Source organism: Amblyomma mixtum, chromosome 6 (genome assembly GCF_055824585.1).
Source record: "Amblyomma mixtum isolate Tamu chromosome 6, ASM5582458v1, whole genome shotgun sequence".
Classification (NCBI taxonomy): domain Eukaryota; kingdom Metazoa; phylum Arthropoda; class Arachnida; order Ixodida; family Ixodidae; genus Amblyomma; species Amblyomma mixtum.
The window spans coordinates 51703838-51731303 of NC_143017.1; the positions used below are offsets into that span (position 1 = coordinate 51703838).

Sequence of the window (27466 nt, forward strand, 5' to 3'; positions counted from 1 at the left end):
GGTCTGCGCACAGCAGCTATGAGGCTATGTGCCACACTCGTCCGCGCTTTGACGGGCGAAGAAATTCAAAATTGCTTGTGGATTCGGAGTTCAATGATAACTAAAATGAGGAAGGAGCCCACCAAGTGCCTTGTCGAGTGATGACAGCGATGAAGTCCCCCTGCCACCGAAAAATCCGCGTAAGAAGAGGAAATCAGACAGGCCAGATTGGTGCTGGAAGATTTGATTCATTGTAACTAATATCTATAAGATTATCCTGAATAAACATCTACATGTCCTGCAGAGCATTTTTAGTGCGTTACTAGCAAAAAATTTCCAGGAAACGAACTAAAAAAAAACCGGCAGGGTGTGTGCAGATGTGAGCAAAAAAACCTGGCAGTGAAAGGGTTAAAGTTCGTAACTTCTTGTAGATGAATCACAAAAAACCCCTCGCATTGCAGAGCCTACCACACCTGATTTCTTGTGTATTGGGCAAAGTGTTACGTCTGTGTGCTGGCAGCAATTAGCAAAGAACATTAAAAAAAAAAACAAAGGCTGCACAAGCAATATCTTTCTCTGAGCTTGATGTTCAGAAACTGTCCACAATGGTATTAACAAGTGTTTTCTCAAATTCCAGGTACGTTCCCGAGAAGCTAGGCCAGAACGATGGCGATGCATAACTGCTGCTTTTTTTTTTGTTTTTCCCATGCAGCATGCACCCGAAATTTGCAAATAAATGCAACACTATTTATTTTCCACATTCCCTGCTTGGCATGCTCATTGACTACAAGGTTTCTGTGCATTAGACTACACCGAGACACTTAAGTACATGGGTCTCAGCGGTTGGATGTTGCTTGCATGGCAAGGTCCTGTGCTCCTCACAGTGGATGAGCTTGCAGTACAACACCCTTGCAGTCTCCAAATCCAACACGGTAGCCTTGTGCTTGACAGTAACCTGCACGTGAAACATACCACCATTGTGAAGCCAGTAACCTGCACGTGAAACATACCACCATTGTGAAGCTGCATTACAGGTTTTCACTGCAGGCGTGCTTTAAATGTTTGAGGGAAAGTATTGTTGCCCTGTTAAGTTTGCTACTAGTGCAGAACACGCATCTTTATGAAAGAAACTCCACAGTGAAAGACCTTGACAAGGGAGTGAAAAAAATCTTCAGTACAAGAACAATTTAAACAAAGGCCGCCCTGCATATGTATAACAAACCTAAATGCAAGCTTTTAGGCTGCATAAAAGATGTTTAAAACAAGGTAACAGCACATCCTGCAGTGATAGCTGTATGACTGCTTTTTGTTGACACTCGTGGTGAGCTTAAGAGCCAACCTATAGCCGTAGCCTGTGACGCATGTGATGGGCTATCAGATGTGCTCACTTTGTGACGTTTGTCCCGATTGTTTTGATTTGCACATCTTTTGTTGCCACTTATTTGCACATACCATCATTACTGAATTATTTAAGCATGTGCATGTTAAGATCCCATTAACTTTGTCATGTACTGTGGCACAGCTGGTAAATCAGCATGACCGGACCAAAGCCGAAAAATTTTCTTATGCTCATGTGGGAGTACATTCAGATACCCACTGGATGTGCTTTGCCCTAAACGTGACAGTCATTAGTTTCTCAACTGACACAGGTTTTGAAAGATGACCACAAATAGTCAAAACAAAGTTTGTCAAAGCTGGAGTTTTAACTAGGAGTGGTTTGCTGCATAGTTCTCAGATAAAAACAAAAGCTGTACTAAATTTAATGCACTTTTGCAATCTAGTATCAACCAAGGCAAGTTATACGAGGGGGTACCCAAAAGAAACCGGTCTAAATTTTTTGGTCGGCAAAGCTTCTGTGGTACCACGTTTTGCCACTAGGAGCGCATAGAACGAACATTCCAGAGTCAGTAAGCCGAGTGCCGTCGTTGAAGGAGGTCAGACTAGTTTAGGCAGAGTTTTAGAGTGACGACTGTTATGTGTGAATGTCGTTTTTGCAATGGCTGATTTTCGTGAACAGCGTGCGCCGGTGAAATTCTGATTTTTGCTCGGAAAAAGTTGAATGGAAACTCTTGAAATATTGAGAAAGACGTACAAGGACAATGCTATGGGGACAACTCAAGTGTTCCTGAATCGAATCCTGAATCAAAGCAACAATCATGCCAATGGAAAACTTCAAATTCACCTCGCCTCAAGAAAGCTCGTCAGGTGAAACCAAACCTCAAAACAATGCTGATTGGTTTTTTCGACATGAGAGGAGTCGTCCATTGAGAATTTGTTCCGCAGGATCAGACATAGCCAGGCTTTCTACTTGGATGGTTTGAAAAGATTGGGCAACTGTGCGGTGGAAGCGGCCAGATTTGGGGCGGTCGGGTGACTGGCTTTTCCATCATGGCAATGCCCCTGCTCACACAGCCCTGTCTCTACGACAATTTTGGACCAAAAATGGCATGACCCCTATTCCTCAACCCTCATACTCTCCCGACCTTGCCCCGTGCTACTTTCTTTGTTTCCTAGAATGAAAAAATAGGTGAATGGAAAGCGTTTCGCTGATGTTGCTGAGGTGAAGAAAAAAACGACGGAGGCACTGTCAAGCCTCACAAAAGATGAATTTAAACAATGTTTTGAAAAATGGAATGAAAGATTCGACAAGCGTATCATTGCAAGTGGGGAATACTTTGAAGGAGTTTGAAGGTCTGTGCTTAAAATGTGAACAAATAAGTTCAAACAAAAATAAGTCCGGTTTCTTTTGGGTACCCCCTCGTACATCACTCAGCTTGCTGCTGTGCAACTGCCATTAATTACATGCTGTAGCACAGTCTCTTCTACGTGCCATTTCTTCAGAGCACTGATTCTCATAGCTGCTCATTTTGAAGTGGATTTGCCAAACTATCTTCATTCACAAGACTGGCAAGTTTCCTGCACAGTGCACTTGCAAATACTTACAATGTTTTGCTTACCTGCTCCTTTCTCATTCTTTCTCTCTCTCCCCTACACGCAATTAGCAACTGCAATAGTCATAATTAATCTCTTCAACCTCGCTCTTAGCAGAGCAGCATGTAGAGCACATACTGCCGCTAATTTTCTTGTCCATTTACTTTCATTCTAAGAACTTTTAATTTACCACTGAATAATTCTTGCCTTGCTGTTAATGCTTATTTTCTAACTTGTGCTCTGCCTGACGTGGTTGCCTCAGGAACAGTTGAAGGCATTATGCACGTATTCACGACAGGCTGAATTTCTTTTCAAAAAATGTGGAAATTGAAGTTAAGCTGATTATGTACAAAATACAGCAAAAATCGGTATGACACTAAATGCATTACCCACAGTCTGCACATGCTAAGTCGCCGCTTGCGCCAATCTGTCTTCTGCTCTGCATTCAGTTTATATATCTTGGTAAGAACGAACGGATACTATTAGTTCTGCACTGTTTTGTGGCTTCTGCAGTGAAACTGTGACAGTTCAGTTGAACAGGTTTAAATGCTCTAAAGACTAGAAAGGGACGGCATGTCGGTAACAGATGCTGTATCCAGTCGCCAGTTGCTTTTGGTATGTTACGGCTGCGCTCTAAAATCCAGGCCTTACCCACCAGCAGACTTGGATGAGCCAGTCTTGTCATAAGCACTGTCATTTCTGGCTTATGACGAGTCAAACTTTTTATGTTTTCTGGGACTCTGTGTTTGGTTAAGGTTAGAAGGGCATGTCCAAAGCATATTCTTTGGCTTGCTGACAGATGGCAGCACAAGTACTAAATTGCCATTTTGGGATCACTGTCAAAAATGTCTGTTAGGGGCTAAGTACCCCTGTCACACTAGCAAATTTAATGTCATTCGATTTAGCACCTAATGTCATTAAACGACTTCTACACGGGAACATGTAATGTCATTAGGTTCGAATGACATTCGCCATCGAATGAGAACTCATTCGCATTCGATCTCGAACCGAATGCGTACTCTGGACACCAGATACACAGCAGGTACAAGCGACGCGAAAAATATAGTGTGCACACTGCCAAACTTAGAAAGTGTATTTATTTAGTTCTGCTAAAAAAGTTAATGTTTGTGTGAATCTGTTCACACTAGAGGCTGTCGTGGATAGCTGTTACTCTCGGTCTCAGCAGCCTACCGCAGCGGCCGAGCGTGAAGCAGCGTTATAGTGTTCTAGAACACTATAGCAGCGTCTTTCCCGCGACCGTCGGTCATTTTGGGATGCGTGATTCTTGTTGGTTGGCGTGCCATGTTCGTTAAGCTCGAAGGTACTTAAAGACGTAACTGAGCAGTTCACCTTTAGGAGAGAGAGAGAGAGAAAACTTTTATTGCTCTTTCAAGAGATTCGCGGAGATGAAGACTTCTTGGTCGTCCTGCTTGGGCGCTGGCGACTTGAGTCTTCGAGCAAGGGTGGGCCCTCAGTCCAGGGCTCCACTGAGTCGTGCCGCTTCAACAGCGTGCTGTACCAAGGCCCTCTGGACCTCGAGCTCGCTGCTGGAGAGACAGCTCTCCCATTGCTCCTCACTCGGTGGTTGATAATTGTGGAATGCTATGTTTCTTTCGCACTCCCAGGTAATGTGATAGAGTGTAGGTGTACCGCCGCACCAGGGACAGTCTGATCTGAATTGCGTTGGTGACATTTTGCTGTATATGTACAGGTTAGGAAAAGTGTTCGTCTGTAGCCTACGCCATCCTACAGCCTCTTCCCTAGTCAGTGCTCTGTGTGGTGGTGGATACCTCAATCTAGTTCCCCTATAAAGTTGTAGGGTCTCTGCGTAGCCTCCCTCGCACGTGAGTAGCCGTAACTCCGGGGCGTCCGATAAGCCTGCTCGGTAAGTGAGCCCTCGAGCCAGGCTGTCCGCCCTTTCGTTTCCTGCTACGCCTGCGTGAGCTGGCACCCAGATGATATGCTGTATAGGCGTTTTTCCAGCGGAAGCTGCCGCCTCGCCGATGATCCTAAGGGCGATGCCGCTAATGTTGCCCTTCGTATAACTCTTGCATGTTTCTTTCGAGTCCGTTAGAATGTTCAGGGAGCGGCCTCTTCTATAGCCTTCGGCTACCGCCAGCGCGACGGCAATCTCTTCGGCCTCCGCTATCCCCGACACTCCCACTGAAGCGCAGGAGGTCATTTCCCCTGTACCATTGACTACCACTACAGCGGCTGTGCGCTTCTCTACGCTTGCGTACATAGAAGCGTCCGTATATAGTGTGTTTTCGGATCGGCCTAGCCTTTTGTCCATCTGCTCGGCCCTAGCCCTCCGCCTCTCCTCGTGTAAGTTGGGATCCATGTTTTTAGGCAATGGCCCTACATTGAAAGTCCTTCTGAGGTCGTCTGGTACTTCTGTGTATCTGTCAGCCAGACCACCGGTGTTCCGACCCAACCTCTTCAGGAGCGCCCTTCCTGTGGGGGAGCCTCTGAGTCTAACCAGTTGTGCACCCGTTTGAGCCTCTGCGAGCTCGTCGAAGGTGTTGCTGACTCCGAGCTGGAGCAGTTTTTCGTTTGATGCGTTCCTGGGTAGGTGCAAAGCGATCTTGTAGGCCTTCCTGAGGACACAGTCGGCCTGCTCCCTCTCCGCTTTCGTTGTAGCGTGGTAAGGCAGCGAGTACATGACCCTGCTGACGATCAAGCTGTTTACGAGTTTTAGAGTGTCTTCTTCCTTCATTCCGTATCTTCTCTGAGATACTCGGCTGATCATTCTTACCACTTGTTCCGCGGCCCTCTTGAGCAGGGTGATGGTGTGACTGCATTTGCGGCTACTTTGCAGCCACATACCCAGGATGCGGACCAGGTTCTTTTCCTGGATCAGCTGTCCTTCGAGGACGACATCCAGTGAAGCTTGGGTGGGGTGTCTCCCTATTCTGATGATCTCCGACTTTTCGGTCGAGCACCTCAGGCCTCTCTCCCTTACGTAGTCTTCTATGCAGGTGGCAGCTTCTTGTAACCGATCTTGTTTCTCTCCTAGCGACCCTTGGGTGGTCCATACGGTAATGTCGTCGGCGTACATCGCGTGTTGAATACCCGGGATCGCTTTGAGCCTTCTCGCTAGTCCTAGCATCGCCATGTTGAAGAGTACAGGCGATATGACAGAGCCTTGGGGTGTTCCCTTGCAGGGCGTGGCGAAGACGTCGCTTCGTAACTCGCCTAGCCCTACGGTTGCTGTCCGGTCACTTAGGAAGGCCCTGATGTAGTCGTGGACCCTCTTCCCGCAATTCGTGTCGTTTATGCCTTCCATGATGGCGGCGTGGCTCACGTTGTCAAAGGCCCCTTTGATGTCGAGGGCCATGACAACGTTCTCCCCGCTTCTTGGCATCTTCTCCAGTACTTCCTCCTTTAGCTGGAGGAGTACGTCTTGCGTGGACAGGTGAGCTCGAAACCCGTACATGCTATCGGGGTAGAGTTGGTTCCTCTCCAGGTGCGACTGGATTCTCTTCGTTATTACTTTTTCGTACATCTTGCCTAGACAAGACGTAAGGGAGATCGGTCTGAGGTTTTCCACTTGTAGTTTCTTGCCAGGCTTCGGGATCATAACCACGACCGCATGTTTCCACTCGGCGGGCACCGTTCCTTCCTGCCAGAGTTTGTTGAAGTAGGCAGTAAGCTGATCAATGGCTCCATCTCCTAGGTTTCTGATCAGCGAGTTACGGATTTTGTCTGCTCCTGCTGCCGTATTTTTCGTAGCAGACCTGATCACTTCGACCACCTCTTCTCTGGTTATGGGTCTGTCCATATTAGGGTTCGCTTCGCCCCGGTATTCTTCTTTATAGCTCTGGGCCTGATCGTTGCCATAGCATTTGATCCGGACTTCCTCCATTAGCTGTTCGTCTGTACCGGTGTATTGGTGCACCAGCCTTCGGATTGCCTTGCCGCTCTCTGACTTGTTTTTGCTTGGGTCCATGAGGGACTTGAGGATCTGCCACGTCCTGGCCGTGCTCAGGGTGCCGTTCAGCGTACTGCTAAATTGCTGCCAACCTTGCCTGGCCAGCTGTGTCGCATACTCCTCCGCCTGCTTGGTGATTTCAGCTATCTTGATCTTGAGCTTCCTGTTCAGTTTTTGTCTTTTCCACCGCGCAGTGAGTCCGCGCCTCGCCTCCCATAGCTTGAGGAGCCGCTTGTCCACCTCCGGGGCTTGTTCGGTTCGATCCACCTCCTTGGTGTAGAGTTCCTGGATCTCCTTGAGCTGTTGACTCCACTCCCCCACAGATTCAATGTTGCCTCCTTGCATCTGCCTACAGTGGGCCCTGAAGGCGTCCCAGTCGACGAGCCGAGTCTTGCCTATTTTCCGCTTGGTATTCTCAGCGGTGATACTGATTCTCAGTATGTAGTGGTCGCTCCCTAGGTTTTCGAGTAGGTTTTCCCACTCCACCTGCCTAGCGCCCCTTACAAAGGTTAGGTCAGGACACGTGTCTGGGCTGACGCTATTGCCCTGTCTTGTTGGCTGGTCTTCGTCAGTCAAGAGTTCGCAGTCCGTTTGCTCTGCTGCGATGCAGACTACCCTGCCTTTCCTATCGTCTTCATTTCCAAGCTCCGCGCGTGTCCGCGCGCCGCCTTGTCAGCCATTTTGTTTGTTTACATTTATCGAATTTGTGGTTGACTTTGTACTTGGCTTGGCTTTTGATGGCTAAAGTGGTGCAGAATGGCCGCAAATAATATTTTAAGCTTATAATACGGCTCACAAATGTTCTCACCCGCTTTTGAAACACTGCACAACAATTTCAAACATTTTATGCGCGCTGATGTCGTTCAGTTGGACTATTTTTTTTTTCACTGATCGTCGATGCCATCATTTTCGAATGGCATTATTTTTTTCCGTGTAGCACCGAAAGAGACCGAATGACATTCGATGCATCGAATGCCATTAGGTTCGAATGACATTAAATTTGCTAGTGTGCTATGAGAGACGCCATAGTGGAGGGCTCCGGAAATTTCGACCACCTGGGGTTCTTTTACGTGCACTGACAGCGCACAATACACAGGCCTCTAGAATTTCTCCTACAAAGAAATTCAACCGCCGCGGCCGGCCCTTGAAAACTGAAAAAGGTTGTGTGTGTATAGGAAAAACATGAAAATGAAGACAGACAAACCTCTGGATATCGCTGAGAATGGCTAGCTCAGACCTCAATGCAGTTGTATGGATAAATATGGAACCTGAGGTGTTCTATATCATCATCAACCTGACTACGCCCACTGCAGGACAAAGGCCTCTTCCATATCTCTAATTAACCCTGTCCTGTGCCAGCCACAGCCGCTTTGTCCTCGCAAACTTCTGAATCTCATTCATCCACCTAACTTTCTGCCACCCCTGCTTCGCTTGCCTTCTCTTGGAATCCAATCTGTTACCCTTAAGGATCACCGGTAATCTTGCCTTCGCACTACATGCCCTGCCCAAGCCCATTTCTTCTCGATTTCGACTAGGATATCATTACACCACATTTATTCCATGACCCCCTCTGCCCTCTTCCTGTCTACTAACATTACTCCCATCATTTTCCTTTCCATAGCTTCTTGCATTGTCCTCAATTCAAGTTGAACCCTTTTTCGTTAACCTCTGCGTCTCTGCCCCATAGGTGAGTACCGGTAAGATATAGGTGTTATATACTTATCTCTCGAGGGTTATTGGTAAACTGCATTCATTCTTAGAGTGCCTGCGCTCTACCCCAGTCTTATTCTGGTTATTTCACTCTCGTGGTCCGGATCTGTGGTCACTCCCTGCCCTAAGCAGATGTATTCCGTTACTACCTCCAGCATCTCGCTGCCAATCGTAAAACTGCTGTTCTCTTCCAAGACTTCAGCATCACCTTAGTTACCTGCATATTAATATTTAGGCCCACCGTTCTACTTTGCCTGTCTTAAGTCATTGATCACGCTTTACAATTCATCCCCTGAGGGACTGAGCAAGGCAATGTCATCAGCGAATCGCAGATTACTAACGCAAGGTATGGAGGTTTAAAAGCAAAAATTGTTTACATATTCAGTTTATCGGGAAATCGCAGGGCTGCAGTGAAGTGCAAAACTAGAGGTGCAACTTAGCAGGCTCCTAGGACCTAGGCAGTTGCTTACTATGTATTAAACTGAGTATAAGTGTCAAAAATTATTCACGGGTAGCAGGCGAAAACTTCGCTCATGCTGGCCAACAATTCAAGTAAAATCACCGCCCCTATCGTCCCTTGCAAGGCATGAACTGGCATTTGCCTGCATGCTGTTGAGGGATGAAAAGTACCACCCTTTTCAGGACCTCACTGTTAGAGAAACAGTTTGTCCTTCTCCAGGGGCTTGCTGAACTTACCTCGCAAGGTAACTTCATCTCCGTCTTTCAGAAAAGTTCTTGTTTCTCCATTGTTGAGAGGAATGGGCTTGGTCCCTTTCCAGCAAAGTTCAAGCATTGAGCCATAAGAGTCCTCGGTCTGAAAGAAGCATTGACTGCAATATAGGCCTCAATTTTTGCTTTCATCCCAGTCCTTTCTTGTCACGGAGAAATGACAAAAAAGAAAACATTTTAAAATCCTATTACACAGCGGTTCAGCCAGAACTACAAGACATTCCAATCGTGGTGAACTGTTTAATCTGCATACCTACTGGTTATGCGGTAACAACCATAACTCGTCTGAACACAATCAAACCAAAATGAACATTTTAGAGCACAGTTTCACTGGTAGTTTTGTTACGATGTATTTACCAGGCAAGCTACACTGCTAGCATATCCTTACCTTTCTCTACTGTTCACAGGTGACAGTACTTTCAAGTTAAGAATTCAGTCATGCAGAACTCGTTCAGCTAACCATGAGCTACACAACTACTTTTGCGAAGGTGCTTAATATGCACACTTACTGGCCCGCTGATTGTTCCAGAGCCCAGCAAGTCCCCTGGGTTCAGGTTGCAGCCAGTAACTGTGTGATGAGCCAGTTGCTGCTTCATGGTCCAGTACATGTACTGCAATTAGAAAGCACCCTGTTAGCTTCCTGATGTGCAGTCTGAAATGGTGTGAACTTTATAACCATAGGCTTATCCTACTCTGATAAAATGCTCTGGGAAGAAGGCTGGGCAAAGTGCATGAGCATAATTCTCTATCATAAATTTTATTGAAGAGCAAGTAATTGTCTCGTCAGGAAAGATTGAGTGCTCTTCTTTGGCCACCACAGTCAGTCACTGTCATAGTGATTCTGAATGCGTTGCTACTGTCCGATGCCTGCACACTGTCAACTTGCTGACCAGTGTTGCAATCAGTCTATGTAATGAGGAGTGACCACACTATGGGAATCACTATTAATTTACTATACAAACAGTAAGGCTTCAGTCACTTCACATTCACTGTTACTAAATATCGAGATCCTGCTACTGGGTCTTTAGCTGTAGCTGCACCCTGAAGAGTGCTGACTGCACACAACAAGCACTCATCCTCCATGTGCACTAGTTTCAAATAGAAGTTGAAACAACTGCAAGGTGCCTTGATTCTTGTTCTAAAGAAACCACTCATATGCGCTAAGTATGCCTGGTCGGCTCACCTTGAAGTTGGACTTTGTCACTGTGGTGGGTGCTGCAGCATCTTTTGCTGTTGGAAAGAAAAAAAAAGATTTTTTTTTCTTCGAATTTTAAAACAGTTTCATCTCATTAGAGTTTACACAGACTGTGCAGCTTTTATCAAGACGCGCATGCTTTGAGCAGGAGCCATACGGTTAGTATGTTAAAAGATGAAGTTACACATGTTTTTAGAAATTTAGCTTTTTGCACATGTAGACTCCATTGAGGGTGACATTTCCTTTAGTTCCACTAGAAAAGAGTTTTTCTCCACGGCTCCAGCATACGCAGTGATTTTGACAGTATCCTCAGCTGTCTAAAGCTTATCATCAAACTAGATTTGCAAACCTGGAAAAGAGGATAAATGTGGAGAATGTCAGGAGAGCACAGTGCATGTGAATATGGTGCAGAGAAACTTAAGATTTATTTTCTATAATTTTGCTGCCACAGTGACAGCTGGTCACTGCACAGATTTTTTTTTCTCTATTTCTTTGGTCTCTGAAACGTTAACTTCAAACACCTCTCACTCGTGAATGAAGAGTCACTTATGGTTGAAGTAAAGAAAAGACTAGTTTCAGGAGCAAAACTATGTCATCACCTGAGAAATTTTTTTGGACCTCTTAGAAATTTTCTAGTCTTACCATGTCACCTGAGAAATTTTCTGAGACCTCTTAGAAATTTGCCAGTCATAACAAATGACCAACGCATTATTTATATGGCAGTGCGTTACACGACAGGACTGCCTTGTTCACTCTCAACATCATCATCGTCAGCCTGACAATGCCCACCGCAGGGCAAAGGCCTCTCCCATGTCTTTCCAATTAACCTTGTCCTTCGCCAGTTGTGGCCACCGTATTCCCACAAATTTCTTAATCTCATCCATCCACCTAACTTTCTGCCGCCCCCTGCTACGCTTGCCTTCTCTTGGAATCCACTCTGTTACCTTTAAGGACCAGCAGTTATCTTGCCTTCGCATTACAATGCCCTGCCCAAGCCCACTTCTTCCTCTTGATTTCAACTAGGATGTCATTAACCCGCGTCTGTTCTCTCACCCACTCCGCCCGCTTCCAATCTCTTAATGTTAGATCTATCATTTTCCTTTCCATAGCTCGCTGCGTTGTCCTTGATATAAGCTGAACCCTCTTTGTTAGCCTCCACGTTTCTGCCCCATAGGTGAGTACCGGTAGGATACAGCTGTTGTAGACTTTCCTCTTCAGGGATATTGGTAAGCTACCATTCATGATCTGAGAGAACCTGCCATATACTTAGGAGGGTAGAAGTGTAGGCCAGTTGGTGAGACATGAAGAAGCTAAACACCGCAGCGGCCACAGGACAGAGACGACTACCCTGTGTCGTCTTCTTTCTCTGTCCCTTGTCCGCTGCGGTGTTTAGCTCCTTCCTGCCATATACACTCCACCCCACCAAAATTCAAACCAAAATTCAGTCAGAAGGTAGAAGCACTCTAATAAACAGGCATTTGCGCACGTTTGACATCCACTTGAAGGTTTATGTCAAAGTTGTAGTTGTCCGAGTGGGCCAGGTAGGGCATTGGTGCTGGGTCCTGGGCCACATTGGCACAGCGGAAGGGCTCCAGGGCCTCCATGGTCACCACCCAGGGACTGATGGTGGTGCCCAAGTTCTTGGCTGTGAATGGGCCCAGTGGCACGTACTCCCACTTCTGCACATCCCGAGCTGCAGAAAAGTCAACGCAGAGAGAAAACTTTTAGTGACAGGACAGGCAGATAAGTTTGCAGGAGGAGACGTGATCAGTTTGGTTTGGTTTGGTTTATGGGGCTTAACGTCCCAAAGCGACTCAGGCTATGAGATGCCGTAGTGAAGGGCTCCGGAAACTTCGACCACCTGGGGTTCTTTAACGTGCACTGACATCGCACAATACATGGTCCTCTAGAATTTCGCCTTCATAGAAATTCAACCGCCGCGGTCGGGATTGAACCCGCGTCTTTCGGGTCAGCAGCAGAGCGCCATAACCACTGAGCCACCGCGGCGGCCTTGGACGTGATCAGTGATCATAGCCTGCTACTCCACACTATGATAAAGAGAAAGAGAAGGAAAGGGAGAGGTAGAGTGCAGATGGAAGGTGACACATATTCCAGTGAGCCACATGGAATGTCCTGGATGATGCACATGTCCATGCACACACCATTAAATGCAGCAAATGTGAAGTGGCAAGCAGACAGTCAGCTTTCCATCTGTTCAGTTCAACCTCCCTCAAGAAAAATTGTCTGCGAAGAAATTATGGATGTAAAGAACAAAACTTGATTCTACTTTCATTCTAGTTAGTTTTAACAGTTACGAAAAAGTGAATTTTTTTGTATTTTTGGTTTGGTTTATGGCTTGTGGGGTTTAATGTCCCAAAGCGACTCGGCCTATGAGGGACGCCGTGGTGAAGGTCTCCAGAAATTTCGACCGCCTGGGGTTCTGTAACGTGCCCTGACATCGCACAGTACATGGACCTCTAGAATTTCGGCTCCATAGAAATCTGACCGCCGCAGCCAGGATCGAACCCGCGTCTTTCAGGTCAGCAGCTGAGCGCCATAACTACTGAGCCACCACGGCAGACAAAGCTGAGCGCCATAACTACTGAGCCACCACGGCAGACAAAGTGAAATTGCTTGTGGTACAGTTGACATATCATGGCTTTGTGATGTTAGCCTGCTAGGAATACAATGTGAGAAGAGTGTGCACAGAACAGCTGCTGCTGCACATATTGTTGCAAATGTTCTGTGCACCCATTTCCTAGTTAAACCTTCTTTGCCATGTTGACATTTGTTGCGGACTATGACATTTAGACACGACATGAGTCACTTACGCAGTTAAATGTGCTGCATGACCTACCAGTTGTCCAGAGGACATTTCCATAGCACAAGGATCCAACTGATTTTATCTATCTGAAGCATGTTTTCTTAACTTGCCTGCATCACAGTGCAGGGTTTAAACCGGCAAGGTCAACATTGCTTTAGCTTCTGAGGTGAATCTAGTTACTAGCAACTGGGGGCACTAAAAAAAAGGAAAGGAAAGGTAGTATGGGTACGTCTGCGCAGCCCAGAAGAGTTTTATGCCAAGATGTTAGCCAGGCAATCGTGAGATCTCACCGCTCCAGTCATTCATCAGCACCATTCCAAAGATGTGTTCGTGGGCCTGCTGCACTGGGACAGGGTCTCCCAGCTTATTGCCTGGTCCAACAAAGAAAGCCATCTCCAGCTCAAAGTCCATCAGCCGGCAGGGTCCAAACACAGGTGGCTTGGCTGTAGCACAGACAGTAAAGTATAACATATATTGGAGAAATCATTATACTATGGGAAAATGCACTGCCAACTTTGAAACTTCTAATGCTCTTGAGACACAATAGAATGAGAGTCCTTCAATAATAATTCCATAGACTTTCCTTTGAAGTTTTATTCAGGGCCAGATCTAAATGGCAAACTTTTATAATGGAAAGAGACTTGTGAGCTAGGAGTTCCGAAATAATGTTTAGTTTTAATTCACTCCCTTTGTGCAGAAAAAAAAAACAGTATAGTTTAGACACAGTTTGCGTGCTTGTGTGCATCATGAAGAAAAAAAAAAAGTCGGTAATAGTATCTGAGTGTTGCGTGTATGTGAATGATGCCATTTACTCATCAATTAAAAGGCTGTGCCCCTAACTGACATGGTGCCAAAGTAAGTTCAGTTTACATGGCATACATTTCAGAACCAGTAGAAAAGGTACCAAAAAGACCCTGGTAGAATTTAATCCTTTTTGTTAGCTCCACTGCTCTTATATGACAATAAATGGATTAGGTGCGGCCTTCGTCATATTAGAGGCATGTGTGATATGGTGAAATGTGGCCTATTTTTCAACAAGAAAAAGTGATGCTTATAAGGCAGCTAACTAACTCAGCTACTACACAGCAGTTGAGGGAACAGCTTTTAACTTTGAGCTTTAACTGTCAGACTTCTTGAGAGAACTCGAGTTTTGGATAATGCAAGAAGTTGCAAAACAAAAAGAAAAATATAATTTGCCTCACTTCATAATGCATAATGCACAACACTTACAATCATCAGACCTTGTCTGGCCATTGGGGCGACGAATTGGAGTTCCCGAGACGACAACTGATGAAGCGCGGCCATGATACCCAACGGGCAGATATTTCCTGCATTACAATGCATGTTCAGTGCCACTCACAACGTATGCAATACAGCGTTGTCTCTATTCATCATGGGTGTTAATCGGACACTGAGGACAACTTCACACACATTGACCATTTCTTTTCAAAAAGCAGAGTTCAAGGTCTCACTCATTTCACTTCATTCAGTTATTTTTTCTTAAGGGGCCGAAGGCATTACATAAGGGGAGGCAGGTTAACATGTTTAAAATTTCTTGAACAAGCTCAAAAAAAAAAGAAGAAAGTGAAATACAATGCAATCAAGCAAGACAAAAAGAGAAAAGAAAACAAAAATTACAGCCAGATACAGAAATAACAGCAAGCAATCAATAGGAAAATGTTGTTGTCCTGTCTGTGCATGGCACTATGTTTTTGGGCAGGGAATTGCATAATACTGTTGCGGGGGGTGGGGGAATGAACTATTCATTGCTAGGGTGCGAGTAGGAATGCATGTTAAAGACCTAGGTGAAAATTTCGCAAGCAGGACCAATTAAAGTGGGTTACTGGACAGGGATCACTTGGCAAAGTGGGAACACTTGAGCAAGTGGGACCAGTTGACAAACGAGGGCATGTGAAACTTCCCCATTTAAAAAAAAAACATTGCATGTTTCAATTAGAACCATCCAATTGTACATTTCAGGTGGTTCAAACTGGGTTTTGAAATTGGTTCCAATTCTGCCTTTGATCAGCTTACATATTATTAAGGTGCAAAAGGAAAACTGATTTGTGAGGGCTGCAGGGTGGCTCTGAGCCTGGTGGCAACTTTTTCACCTGGAGAATTGAAACTGAGAATTGCATATGCTCTCATAGAAATCAAGACATGCACAAGCATACATCACACAAGAAACACTAGTCAGACAGTAATAACATTAGCTCATGTATACACATCCACTGAACAAACTTCTGCTCCCATATACCTGTATACCCTACTTATGAGACTCTCATACTCGGGTCAGGGGCGCTTGCCAGTTGAGCGCAGTTTTTCATATAATTTTGACCGCAGTGATTAAGCAAATGATGAATACAATTTAATAAGTTAAGCTGCTGACAGCTCTTAAGAGTTGTATTATAGTTCTGCCTTCCTTATTAAATATGCGAATGTTCACATGGATTGTGGTTCCACTTGATGCACAGCTGTGCCCACTAGCAGTCTAGTGGTTCCAGTTTGCAAACCACTTGCTTTCGAATGGGACCACATGTAAAAACCATTGCTTAAATGGCACCACTTGAAAGCAAGTGGGACCACTTGAAAGCAAGTGGGACCACTTGAAAACAAGTGGGACCACTTGTAAAAACCATTTGCTTAAATGGCTCCACTTGAAAGCAAGTGGGACCATTTGCAAAACCACCTGCTTTGAAGTGCCACCACTTGAAAGCAAGTAGGGACCATTTGTAAAGCCACTTGTTTTGAAGTGGCCCCACTTGAAAAAAAGTGATTTAAACGCGAAGATCTTCTTAGAGGTGTTGTTAGAAATATAACAGAGAAAGGCAGGCTAGTTAATTGGTGACTAGTATTAGAATGCATCTTGGGACTGTTAACAGAGAAAGCGATCCCAAGATGTTGTTAGAGGTTCTTGTCTGGGACACTCAGATGGCACATTGGCACATAGGAAATGCACATTCATATGGAATTCCCTCACAATATAAGCGCCTTATATCAGCATTTTGTACCTCCCATGCTTTCAACATGGCTGGTGACATCACCCACCATGTCGTCTGCATGAGTGAGCTTTGGGTGATGTTTAATTATTAGCAAGGAAAGTCATTTATTCAGTCTGACCTTGCCATTTTGACTCAGCTAACAACATGGGCTCCTGATTAAGCCAACATAGCCTAGGAAATGCAACAAGAATTACCTGTGAGACATCCCTGTGTCACCTTAGTAGATTACATAAGCACTTTTAGCATTGCCAACAGTATTTTTTTTTGCTTCTTCGTCGTCTAAATAAACTGCTGAAGTGCAGCTAAACATATAGTCTAATAAAGTCTCATATAGCCTGGCTTGTTTCATACGTCATAGCTGAAGCCTGCTTTATCGACTTTAAAGCTTAACACTTCAGGAGAGTTCTGTCTTACCAGTTTGGCATAAGGGCATTGTCTTTTCCGCGGAACATTGTGCCAACATTTGTGGCATGCTCCAAGGATGAATAGAAGTCAGTATAGTCACCTGGTAAACCAAAGAACACCAAATGCATTAGAGCTTACCTATTCTATATCCAATACACCATGTGCCTTACCAATTTGTGCTGGTAAATGCATTGTCGCTTGCGACATTGGAACAAGTGCCCTTGAAAGAGAGAAAACTGTTGGTTACTGCACAACTCATATTGCCATACTTCTTTCATGTCATATACTGTGACACTTGCCATGATGAACACAAAAATTTTAAATAATTATTTTCATTCTGGGCACATACATATAAACAATCATTCTTCCTTATTACTATCAACATCCATTGCCTTTATTTTCATTATAGGAACTAAAAGGTGAAGCTCTTTCATCTGTTAAGGCACACAATTAAAAAAATTGACTTAACGAGAGCTCTTTTTGCATGACAGCCCAGGTAGCACCGAAACATTGCGATAATGTTACATTTTTGTTACGCTCAAATGTTTTTTCGATGTCCTTAATGTCCTTTTTTCCAATGTTTTTGTAATGTTACATATAAATGTTCGAATAAGCTTCCCCAAACATTCATGAAATATGTAAACAACATAAATGGAACTTTCTCGAAAATGGTGAAGCAGCCCCGCACAAGCATGCAGGCCTGCCAGTGGTGACGGCACACAACTTACAACACTTTGCAAGAACCAACAACAAGAGCGACACCTTCTCCACTACACTACAGCACAGCAACTCGTATTCACTCACCTCCAAACGGATATCATGCCGCCGAGCTTATATACTCGCTACTGCGGGGTGTCTTATGAGTGACAGTGGGGAATGGGTAGTAACTAAAGTTTTGTGACAAAATAATGGGGCTCTTCATGTAATCTATGGCAAGTACTATCTAAGAGATGTGGTTATAAGGTACTGTTAGTTGAAAAACATCTTTACTCTAAGAACAGTGAGAAAATGTCTAAAAATCCGTGCTCGAAATATATTTGCAATGTTGTTTTATAGTTGCAACTCTAACATTATAATAAAATTTAGAAGATTATATTAAAACAACGTTTGTTTAGAATGTGAAAATAACGTTTCCTATGTAACTTATAACGTTATATGTTAATTTTTAATGTTAATGTAAAGTTACTATGCAACATGTAACATACTCCAACTTACATAACATTTTTATAACACTGTTCTAATGTTTGGTGCTACCTGGGAGAGAGTACTAGCAGAGTGAATGCAGTTTTTTAAACACAATGTTTAGCAAATGAGAAGACTGAGGGGGAGGGGGGAGAGAGAGGAAAGGAGAGAGGGTGGGAGGGGGGAGGGGGCGAGAAAAAAGTAGCAAATAAAGCTGAAAGGTGGCTGCACTGTCACTGATGAGATTCAGCAGAAAAGTTTTGCAGTGTATGGGAAGCAGGTTCATTTGTCCAAAAGCTTTTCCAGGCACTGTCATTAAATTTAACAAACTTGAATTACTTTTGCAGGCAGTGCGTCACTCACTTGGCTTTAAGAGCAATGTCATCCCTCAAAACTGGCTCATCCTTTGACAGCAGCTTCTGGATAACTTGCCGCGCTTCCAGCCATGCTGGTCGACCTAAAGCCATGAAGTCATTCAAGGTTTTCTGCGTGAAAGAACCATGGCTATCAGTTATCTGTACTCAGTATTTAAGTTACCTTAATGACACTGTTGCCTACCTGCTCAAAAACATGCTGTGATTGCTTCAAGTGCGGCCCGCTGAAGAAGTGCTTCACTACAAACAAGTCAAGGATGTAGTTCCCAATAGCCACACCAGGGCGGGGCGTTTTCTGCAAGAGGTGCAGAAACATTCAATATAAAGTTGCAAATTTCTGAATAATAGCGAAGGTAAAATGATGTTACATGTGTCAGTTGGTATCAGGTACCATGCTACAACTATGACCACATCCTGCTTCAAACTGCACTGAATGGAATAAAATAAAGAGCACAGGAGTACATAGGTATTGCTTTTATTGTTCTACTGCACAACAGTGAGTGTACATAACTCTCCATCTATGAGGCTCACAATATTAGACTCATGGTACCTTGCATTGACGATCACAGAGACGTGAGTAGCTCTCGAACACTTCCACAGTAGTTTTAAAGGCCCGCATTATGAATCTTGCGCTGCCAACTCAACAAACATCTACATCCATAGGCGTCATCTCTAAGATGTCCAGCTTACGAACCTTTCTTGAGAAAAAAAAAAGCTATAAACATGCTCATGACATAAATATACAGCAATATCGAAGGAAAGCGAAACCCCTAAACCTGCTCACTTTTTGTCAGTCGTATTTTGAGGACACATGTGCTAACCCCGGGGAATGGCTTTTAAATTGGATAAATTCGACCGCGTTGACTTACGCTTACAATTCTGTCATGTGCTTGCTCAAGGTTGTGGACAAAAACAACTGTTGGGAGTGGCGATTAATTCCAGTTGGACAGAGCTCAGCTAGGTTCAGACTAGGGATATTTTGCACTACTATCAATCTAAGGTACATCACCTGGTATAGACTATAGGTAGATGTTTGAATGGGAGGTCTATGCACACAAATTGACAGCTGCTACCCAAGCTTATTTTAGTGTTTTAGCACTAGCTGCAGTTTTCAACTAACAGAGCACTGTAGATGAACACACAATGACTAAAAGGTCACAACATTCATTTATATAATGTTGATAAGCAACAGTCTACCACTAGCCCTCATGATGACACCCTTTCTGGGAAGCTAAGTGAAGGCAATTTGTTTGAACTAGGTTAGGGAAGAGCTGTGCAAAGTGCTTAGGTTATATAGCATTGCAGTGCTCTTGAAAGATGTTATGCTCTAAAATGGCATGATGATGTGTTGTGTGCAATTATATGTTTGAGCAGCAGTTCAAATTAATAGAAAATATAACTGAAATATTCTTGCATGATATATTCTGTACAGGTCGATGCGCTTTTTGCATCCCCGATATCATAAATACCCAACTGTATAAAATTATTATTTCAAAATCTTTTATCATGTAGATTCAATCACATTTATTTCACAGTTGGATACAACACAAGCACGCAGCGGCTTTTCCCCATCAAAGGACCCCTTCCAGCCAATGGCACTGGCCAATTTTCATGGCCCTGCTAGATTGACAATGCAGGGAGCAGCGCCACAGTGCAGAGAGGGGTCTATTCCTGACCAAAGAGAGAAGGGGTCGTCCGCTCATCCCCTTTCATCAACCACTATCTGCTTTTTCACCCTAGCAGGGTCATGAGAATTGGCCAATGCCATTGGCTGGAAGGGGGTCCTTTGGTGGGGAAAAGCAGCTTAATTGTATCCGACTATAAGCCGCAGAGACTACTCGTGTTGTGCTGTAAATTCGTAGACATCTCGCACACGTCTAGCTGGAATATCAAAAGTATGTACTATGCCTCGTCAGAATAGACAATAATTTTAGTGTTGTAGATACACAGATTCTTGAAAAACAAGACTAAAATAGATATGCCTGCTGGAGGTGTCAAATATTCGGTGCAAATGTCTCATGGACACCCATGTAATATGTTCTATGGTTTGCTGAGAACACAATGTGATGTATGAATATTTGCCAACTCCTTATTAGAAAGTCACCATTTATTTTTACAAGTCAGACAGTGACAAACAATTCTTGCAAAAAACACCCGGCTGCTCTTCAATATCTAGTGCAGAATCGTCAATAGGATGAACTGGTGCATGTAGCTTACGACAGGTAAAAACAGCCATTTGCTATAAGTCATGCAAGGCATAGCTCAAAGAAGCACACGAGAAACATGGAAGCAAGTACAAACAGTGTTGCCGAGCTTGCGTGTAACTTCCATCTGTCTTTTGTTCCTTTTAGAGCTGACGCCTCGCATGCTGTGCATATTATTTATAAGCTGGCTATAAAGTGATACCAAGAACTATAGATATTTTCACTTATAAGTGACATTTCTTTTTCCTTTTCAATTCTTTCCTGAGTCACTCCAGACATGCCGTACGTCTCAGCATAGCACGTACGGGACGTGTACCAAAACCTCACTGCACAGTCCGCTGGTTCGGGTAGTCAAATGTACTTAGTGACAACACCAGGTCCCAGGGATATCTGAATCATAGCCAAATATCCTAACACCTATGAGTACTTGCGAGGGATGTTTGTGGCAAGTCCTTGTTTTAAATATCCTTACACGTTATCCGATGGATGTCTCGTTCGGGTGATATTACAGACACTGATTTGATATGGATTTTTTCTGTACAGGTGTCCTGACACGTTATCCCTAGGATATCCCATTTGGGTGATATTACGGATATGTTTACTTAAATCATGTCTCATTACATTTCCATAATGTTCACGACAAAGATGACAAAGTGGACGCTTATGTTTTTTTCTAATAGAAGATACCTGCAACGTGGTCCACTTTTCATTTCTCATTTGTGCCATCACAGATAAGAATTGATGAATGGAATAATGTTGCTTAACGTGCAAGAACCACTGACTCCAAAAGGATGGTAGATTTGGAGTAGATAAGCTCATGGAAATTCTTCGATCAGTGGATATGCATGTGACGCTGTGCAGATGTTATCCAAGCAACTACACCATTATTGTAATCAGCTGCAGTAGTTTCTTTCTTCACGCCTAAATGGCAGAAAATGCAATAAGGCTTGCAAATATTTTTCACATTGGCCAAGCAAGATTTTTCTCTTGCACCCATAAAAATCCGCAGAGAAAATCCTCAGGGACTGAAAACGCGGCCAAAAAGATATGTGAGGGATGTTCGCGGGAGTTTCTCCGCACTTCCCGGGGATGTCCGCATATGTCCTTTCAAGATGTCAGTGTTGTGACAAATTCAGCATTTGATTCGCGTTTACTGCGGCCACTCTTGTTACTATATGCAGCGGTTAGTGTAGGCACAAAAATAAAAAATAAAATGCCCGGCCCGCGTTACTTTTCACCTAAAGAACGAAGCGGCAGGTGCCCCTCAAAGCAGGCCCCCCAGCCAATGGCGCCGACCGGTTTCCATGACGCCGCGTACCACCCCATGCGATCTCACGCTAGCAGGTTCAAGGCGCTACGGGACTACGACGTCATGAGAATCGGTAGACGTCACTGACCAGACGGATCTCTTGAGGGGCATCATGCCGTTAATTCCAATCTCGAGTTGTATTTCCTGCTACTGCGCATCATTGCTGAGTATTTATTTAAGACTTCTAGATGAACAGCATGTCTTAAGTTAATCAAGCTGTCTTCTCACAAACTCCTTCTTGTTACGACATCAAGTGGCTCCTGAAAAATAAGTTAAACTGCACAATTAACATTCTTTGCGCATTTTATCGTCACATTTTCCTTCGCCTGTTGAGTTCCTCATTCTCGCCGGAACGGGCCCTCATTGCGCAGTTCTTCCGGGTATTAAATAAGAGAATGGATTAGTTGTCCATAGAGACGCTAATTTTTCAGGAAAATGCATCACAATAATTGAGTAGTGCCGGAAAGCACATAGCACATTTGAATAACGCGCTTTGCAATCACGTGACCAAGAGAGGTGAAAGCGCATGCGCAGCACGTGCGTGTTGCATTCCAGGCGATCTTATGGGAGTGCAATATAAATGCAGCGTATATTTCTTCACAGTTTTTACGCCGCGCAAAGCTCGCGATTGTTGTATTCTGACTTCCATTCACAAATATCGTGGAAACGCTGTTTATTTCTCGCTCACAGACAGCGACATCGCGATGCTTTTTTTCGAAAATCCTTCGTGACCCACACGGCCACACCACCGGCACGTAGTACGGTGAGCTCCAGTTGGGCCCGTTGAGCCGCAAGTTTTGAAATTTGATGCCTCTCTATGGAAAGAACCCGACACCGGGTGGATATAGAAATGCGCGTATCACACTCAATACAGCGTCGATCAAAAAACGATTGCTTTCAATAGCGAAAAGCCTCTGGTGTTGCCGCAACTGCAGCTATGCTGGCGGCTCGAACGGATCTGTTTACGCACTGTGCGGGTTCACTGATAAACACTGCAGGCGCAGGCCGACGCATATACATACGTTCGTCGGCGTAGAAAAGATTCCATAGGGCAGGTTGGCGTACGAAAAATCACAGTCCTCGGGCACGGGCACGAACGACATGTTTCAGCGAGGCGTGTTCCGCACAGGCAGACAGACGCTTATTTGCGAGCGGCGCCTGAAGGGAGTGCGAGTGCGCGAGAGGGGGCCCCGTCCAGTTGTGCTCTTCCTTTCCTTATCGCTCGTTTGACCCGAGGGGATGGGAACTGGTCTGAGGCATCAAGTAACGAAAGCCAAGGCCGCGCCGTCGCGCCGGCTTGCTGCTGGGCATCTTTGGCCGTGCTGAGATTAGCATGCGACGTGGCTTTTCCCAATAGTCTGTCGCACATATTTTCCTAACCGGCGCATGAAAGCTGCTTTATTGTTATATTTTTTACGCAACGATCCTAAACCATCCAGATGGAATTAAATGACCCTCGAGGTGGGCGAGCCACGCGTACCGCTTCACAGCTGCGGTTAGCTTCTACAGCTGGCCCACGTACAGTCCTCGCACACTTGTGTAGAGCGCTCGAGCAGTGCATGCACCAGACATTAAAAAAAAAAAAAAATAGCCAGCAGCCCATTATTTCCGGGCAGAGTGATGGTGCCCACGTTGCACTTCTATGTCGCTCCGCTGAGCAACGGTGCATGACCTCCAGAACCCAGCAGGTGCGACGAGGTGTCGCTTCTTTGCAGGGGAGTGCAGTTCACTGCATTCCATACTATTGTTCGTCTGCACGTGCACTCGTGAAACTAGTTGTTTTTCTCATTTATTTTTTTCGAAGGGATCTCTCATATTCGTCTGCCTAGCTCAGCAGCGGAGTCAAACTAATTGCACGCATATATCCAGTGCATCGGCCCTTTTAGCCATTAATCATTCGAAGTGATACAGAGTGCACTGAGGACTCTACGAATGATACTGGGCTCGCATATTGTATCAGAATCCACTCTGCGGTTTCAGGCAAAAGTGTGGCAGTAGCCTTATCGAATGGCGAATTTTAGCCTAATGCTGTTTTTGTTGGAGCTAAAGTCGCGTTGAGTCATGCCATGCGCACGTGTCTTTTGCTCGGACACAGGCAGGAGAGAATTCCAGTACATAAGCTAGTCTGTCTTTTTATGCCTTTGCCAGCTGCGCACATATCCGGACCTAAAACGTTTGAAAAAATTTATTTCTCTCGGGCGTATTTCTATTCATCTACCTCTCAAGAGCCTGCAGTGTTATCCTGATTAGTCAGGGCTGTCTTTTTTCGACCTGGTGATAGCAGGCAGTCTTTTGCTTTACTTTTTGTGTGTGTTTTGGAGGGAGGAGGAGCGAGTGTTGACCGAGCCAAGGCTGACCGATTAGAGCGAAATCAACAAAGTGAAAGCTTATCGGCCCGAGTGCAATAAACTCGGTTTCAGGGGTCATTGATAGCGCTCATGAACGGAAACATTATATGGTTATCTCGGAGTCTTAAATATGTTCTGACGAGGGGAGCTTGATGAACATGATGCTTAGAGCGCCATTTCCTGTACCTGTTTCGATTCCTCTTAGTTCCACGTGTACGTTTTTGTTTGCGTACAGTCAAATGTCCAGTACGGCCAGCCTATAGAGGAGGACACTTTCGCTTGTGCATCGTCGAAAAGAAAATAAAAATTAAGACGCAGCGCATGACAACTTGTGATTGGATAGACATCGGGAGCTCTTTCGCCGGTCTTGACCATAATAGAAACAGGGCGGATTTTGTTGGGGGGTAGCGAGAAATTTAACACAGAAAAACCGCTCTGAACCCTTCTTGACACAAAAAGTAAAAAAAAAATTGCGAGGGCAATTAAGCTCTGCCTTAAGGTATATATGACGCCATAGCGTATTGGGCTTTCCATTCTGAGCAGTTGGCACCTTTGAACGCACTTTTCATTTTTTTCAATTGTTTCAGTTAATTAACTGATCAATTAATCTAAGCTTCTTTAATTAGCATCATCAAGCATTGGCTTTTCATTCTGAGCATTTTGACACCTTTGAACCCTTTTTTCGTTTCTTTATTTAATCAATTAATTACAATGATTTCATTAACTCGCCATCGGCTATCACGCACCAATCAATCATCAATCGCTAGAACCACAAATTACCATGATACGATTTTTTTTCGCAGCCTCCGATTATTTCCAACTTGTGCTGCCGACTATCGCGTAATACGTGGTTCAAATGGGATCACCGCCCCCCCCCCCCCCCCCCCCCCCCTTCCAAGTGTGCCCGTGGATAGAAACCGGCTTACTGCTGTAGCTACTGTAGAGCCTTTTCAGGTGCGCAGCCACGCGTACAGCTAGCCTCGATCACTGGCTAAAACCGGTGCAGTTTCTAGCATTCCATGCAGGCGTCGTCGTGGTGGTGGTGGTGGTGAAAACATTTATGAAGAAGGGACAGGAGGTATGTTTGGATCAGCCCGTAATTGGGACCGATCCTTACAAGCACTAGGTGGAGGTCTCTAGTATGGGACCCCAGTGGCGGTGGCCGCCGCCCGGGCGCGTCCGACTAAAGATTGTTGGGCCTGTAAGTCGTGGCAGCCGAGCAGGGTCGCCTCCCAGTCCTCCCGGGTTGGGTTGGGGATGGGGGGAATAGCGGGGTTGGAGGGGCAGGCCCACACCATGCGATAGGTGTCAGAATGACACCGCATTACAGTGTGGGCAGCTGCCGGTAAAGGAGGGGTCAAAATGTTTTAATGCTGCCAGGCACAGCTAGCAATGTACGGGGATAGTGGCGATTAAAACTCGGCCATGTTGAATGCGGCCTTATTGAGCGCACTGCACGGGCCTGCTGGCTATGGTCGATCTCGCCACGAGTTTCATCGCGACTTCGTCGTCTGCAGTGCGATGTCCGAAAGCCCGGGCCAGGTATAGGTCGTTCCATGAAGAGGGCGGGAAATTTAGGGCAGGAGCGGTAGCCCACATGGACGCAGCGAGTGGCAAGTCGGGAGCGGCGGTCTTTTCGGTAGTCAACGGCAGCGGTGCGCCAGTCGCTGCCGCCATTAGGAGCAGAAACGTAGATACGGCCAAGGAGGTCTCAATAGCGTTCGCTTGCGCCGGAACCAAGGCTAGTTTGACTCTTAGCGGCAGCACAGCTGCAACCTGGAACATCGGAAAGGGCAGGGTCTCGCCGGAAACCGCTCGCATCCTGTCCGCAGCCAAAATCGATCGCACGATCACCTTAATTTGGGTCCCAGCAAACACATCCGTCCCCGGTAACGAGGCGGCCCATGCGTTAGCCTGGATCTCTACTTCCGGATAACCGTAGAGCCGCCCGACTGCTAGGGGATGGACGAACGTTTGCAAACATACGCGGCAACCGTCGAGAAATATCGGTTAGGAAGACGACTGATGCCACTGCCGGATCCAAGCTTAAAACAATGAAGAGGCCGTCGCCTGGCGACGATTATGGGCCGAAAATTTTGCAAACCCTGTCTGGTTGTTTCGCACCCAAGTAGACGATAGGAAAGACGATAAATGCAAGACCTGAGGAGCGAGGGGACCCTCGATCACATAATTTGGAAATGCCCCGGGCACTGGGGACAATGATCGACGCCCTGCTGCGGTGCGAGGTCCCCACCGACCAACTGTCCGCCTGGCGGCTGAAGCCGCGAAGAACCAATGTACAATATCTTCGCCAGTCTTTAGTCGCGGATGACCCGTCCCCCGTCCCCTAGGGCTGCGTGCCAAGGGCGGGGAGTAGGGGGCCTCCTACATCGGTGGAATAAAAGTTTTAATCATCATCATCAGTCCTCACTTTTTGAAACGGGCTCCGCACCGAGCCTAAGGATGGCGCCATGGCTCCACATGAAACGTTTCATTCTTCCGTCTGAGCGACACTACGGGTGGATGAATGTGTTTCGCTGAGGCGAGATCTTGCCTTGCAACTAGGTTCAGACGCTAGAATGTGCTACGCCAGTACTGCAAAGCATTCATGCTTACGTCTTCTCTCGACCACAAAAGAGTGCATTTCTTTACTTCCACGCATTTCGATGAAACGCTCACGTTAGCTAGGTTGCTGCACAAATCGTTTGGGCTAAGTTTGCTCAGTCTGATGCTGCGGTGAGCTGCGCGGCCCGCGCATTGCAGTGACCGGCTTAGCACATTCGAGAAATGCTGTTGATGCGTGCACTGCTCCACACTGTAAACAAGAATCAACCCAAATGGGAGTTTAAATGGTTGGCGTCCACTTTTAACTTCATATGCAGAAACATTTGCTGCATCAATACTAAAAATGCGCTAAATGACCTATTTTACTACCTGCACTGAGTAATGAGGCATAAAGAAGAATTCTCCTCCTTATAACCCCCATTTTCTAATGGAGTTTCTTGGTCTCAATGCACCCCAAGTCCTCCATGGAGTAAAAAAAAAACACCACTTTGTTCAATCCGCTCCGCCATCTAGCGTGTCGTCTGCTTCTGGTCAGTCGCTTGATAATGGTGGTGAGTGACGACCCCTTGGTTACCATCGTCGCTGGATCTCTGCTCACTTCTGCGCCTTCACGGGCTCCTGCCGCGGTACAAGGTTTCGGCTTCGGCGTGTTGCCGTTTTCCGCTACAATAAGCTACATAATTGAACTGCTCCTGTGAAGCCTCCAGTGCTCTAACCATACCTGACCTTCTTTTGTTAGTGCTAATTCTCCCTGGCCTAATTCTCCTAGCCTAATTCT

At 45.5% G+C, this 27466-nt stretch overlaps 2 protein-coding genes across 6 annotated transcripts in view; one reads left to right on the plus strand and one right to left on the minus strand.

The window, feature by feature from the left end:
• LOC149339096 (pyruvate kinase PKM-like) overlaps positions 1 to 739 on the plus strand; it is a 34152-nt gene extending 33413 nt beyond the window's left edge. For all 5 annotated transcript variants that reach the window (XM_089547907.1, XM_089547906.1, XM_089547910.1 and 2 more), the window contains exon 12: positions 617 to 739. In XM_089547907.1, the coding sequence (XP_089404033.1) occupies positions 617 to 659 (43 nt within the window). In that variant the 3' untranslated portion in view covers positions 660 to 739. The remainder of the gene's footprint in view (positions 1 to 616) is intronic.
• Positions 713 to 22961, minus strand: Faa (fumarylacetoacetate hydrolase). Its single transcript, XM_089547912.1, has 12 exons — positions 22798 to 22961; positions 18447 to 18557; positions 18252 to 18373; positions 16877 to 16926; positions 16716 to 16806; positions 14530 to 14627; positions 13590 to 13742; positions 11962 to 12168; positions 10464 to 10510; positions 9790 to 9891; positions 9248 to 9365; positions 713 to 934 (listed from the first exon to the last, which is right to left on the minus strand). The coding sequence occupies exons 1-12, from the start codon at positions 22876 to 22878 to the stop codon at positions 858 to 860; spliced, it is 1257 nt and encodes a 418-aa protein (XP_089404038.1). The 5' UTR covers positions 22879 to 22961; the 3' UTR covers positions 713 to 857.
• Between the last annotated feature and the right edge of the window lie 4505 nt (positions 22962 to 27466).

Bases quoted from the DNA above. Each gene is read 5' to 3' on its own strand.
- Faa (XM_089547912.1), bottom strand. From the start codon at position 22,878: ATGTCGTTCGTGCCCGTGCCCGAGGACTGTGATTTTTCGTACGCCAAC. The intron at 12,169-13,589 runs GTGAGATCTCAC...ACTTTTCTGCAG, and splicing joins GCTGATGAATGACTGGAGCG to CTCGGGATGTGCAGAAGTGG. The intron at 10,511-11,961 runs GTGCGCAAATGC...TCTTTCCAACAG, and splicing joins CCTTCAAGTGGATGTCAAAC to CAAAAGATGCTGCAGCACCC.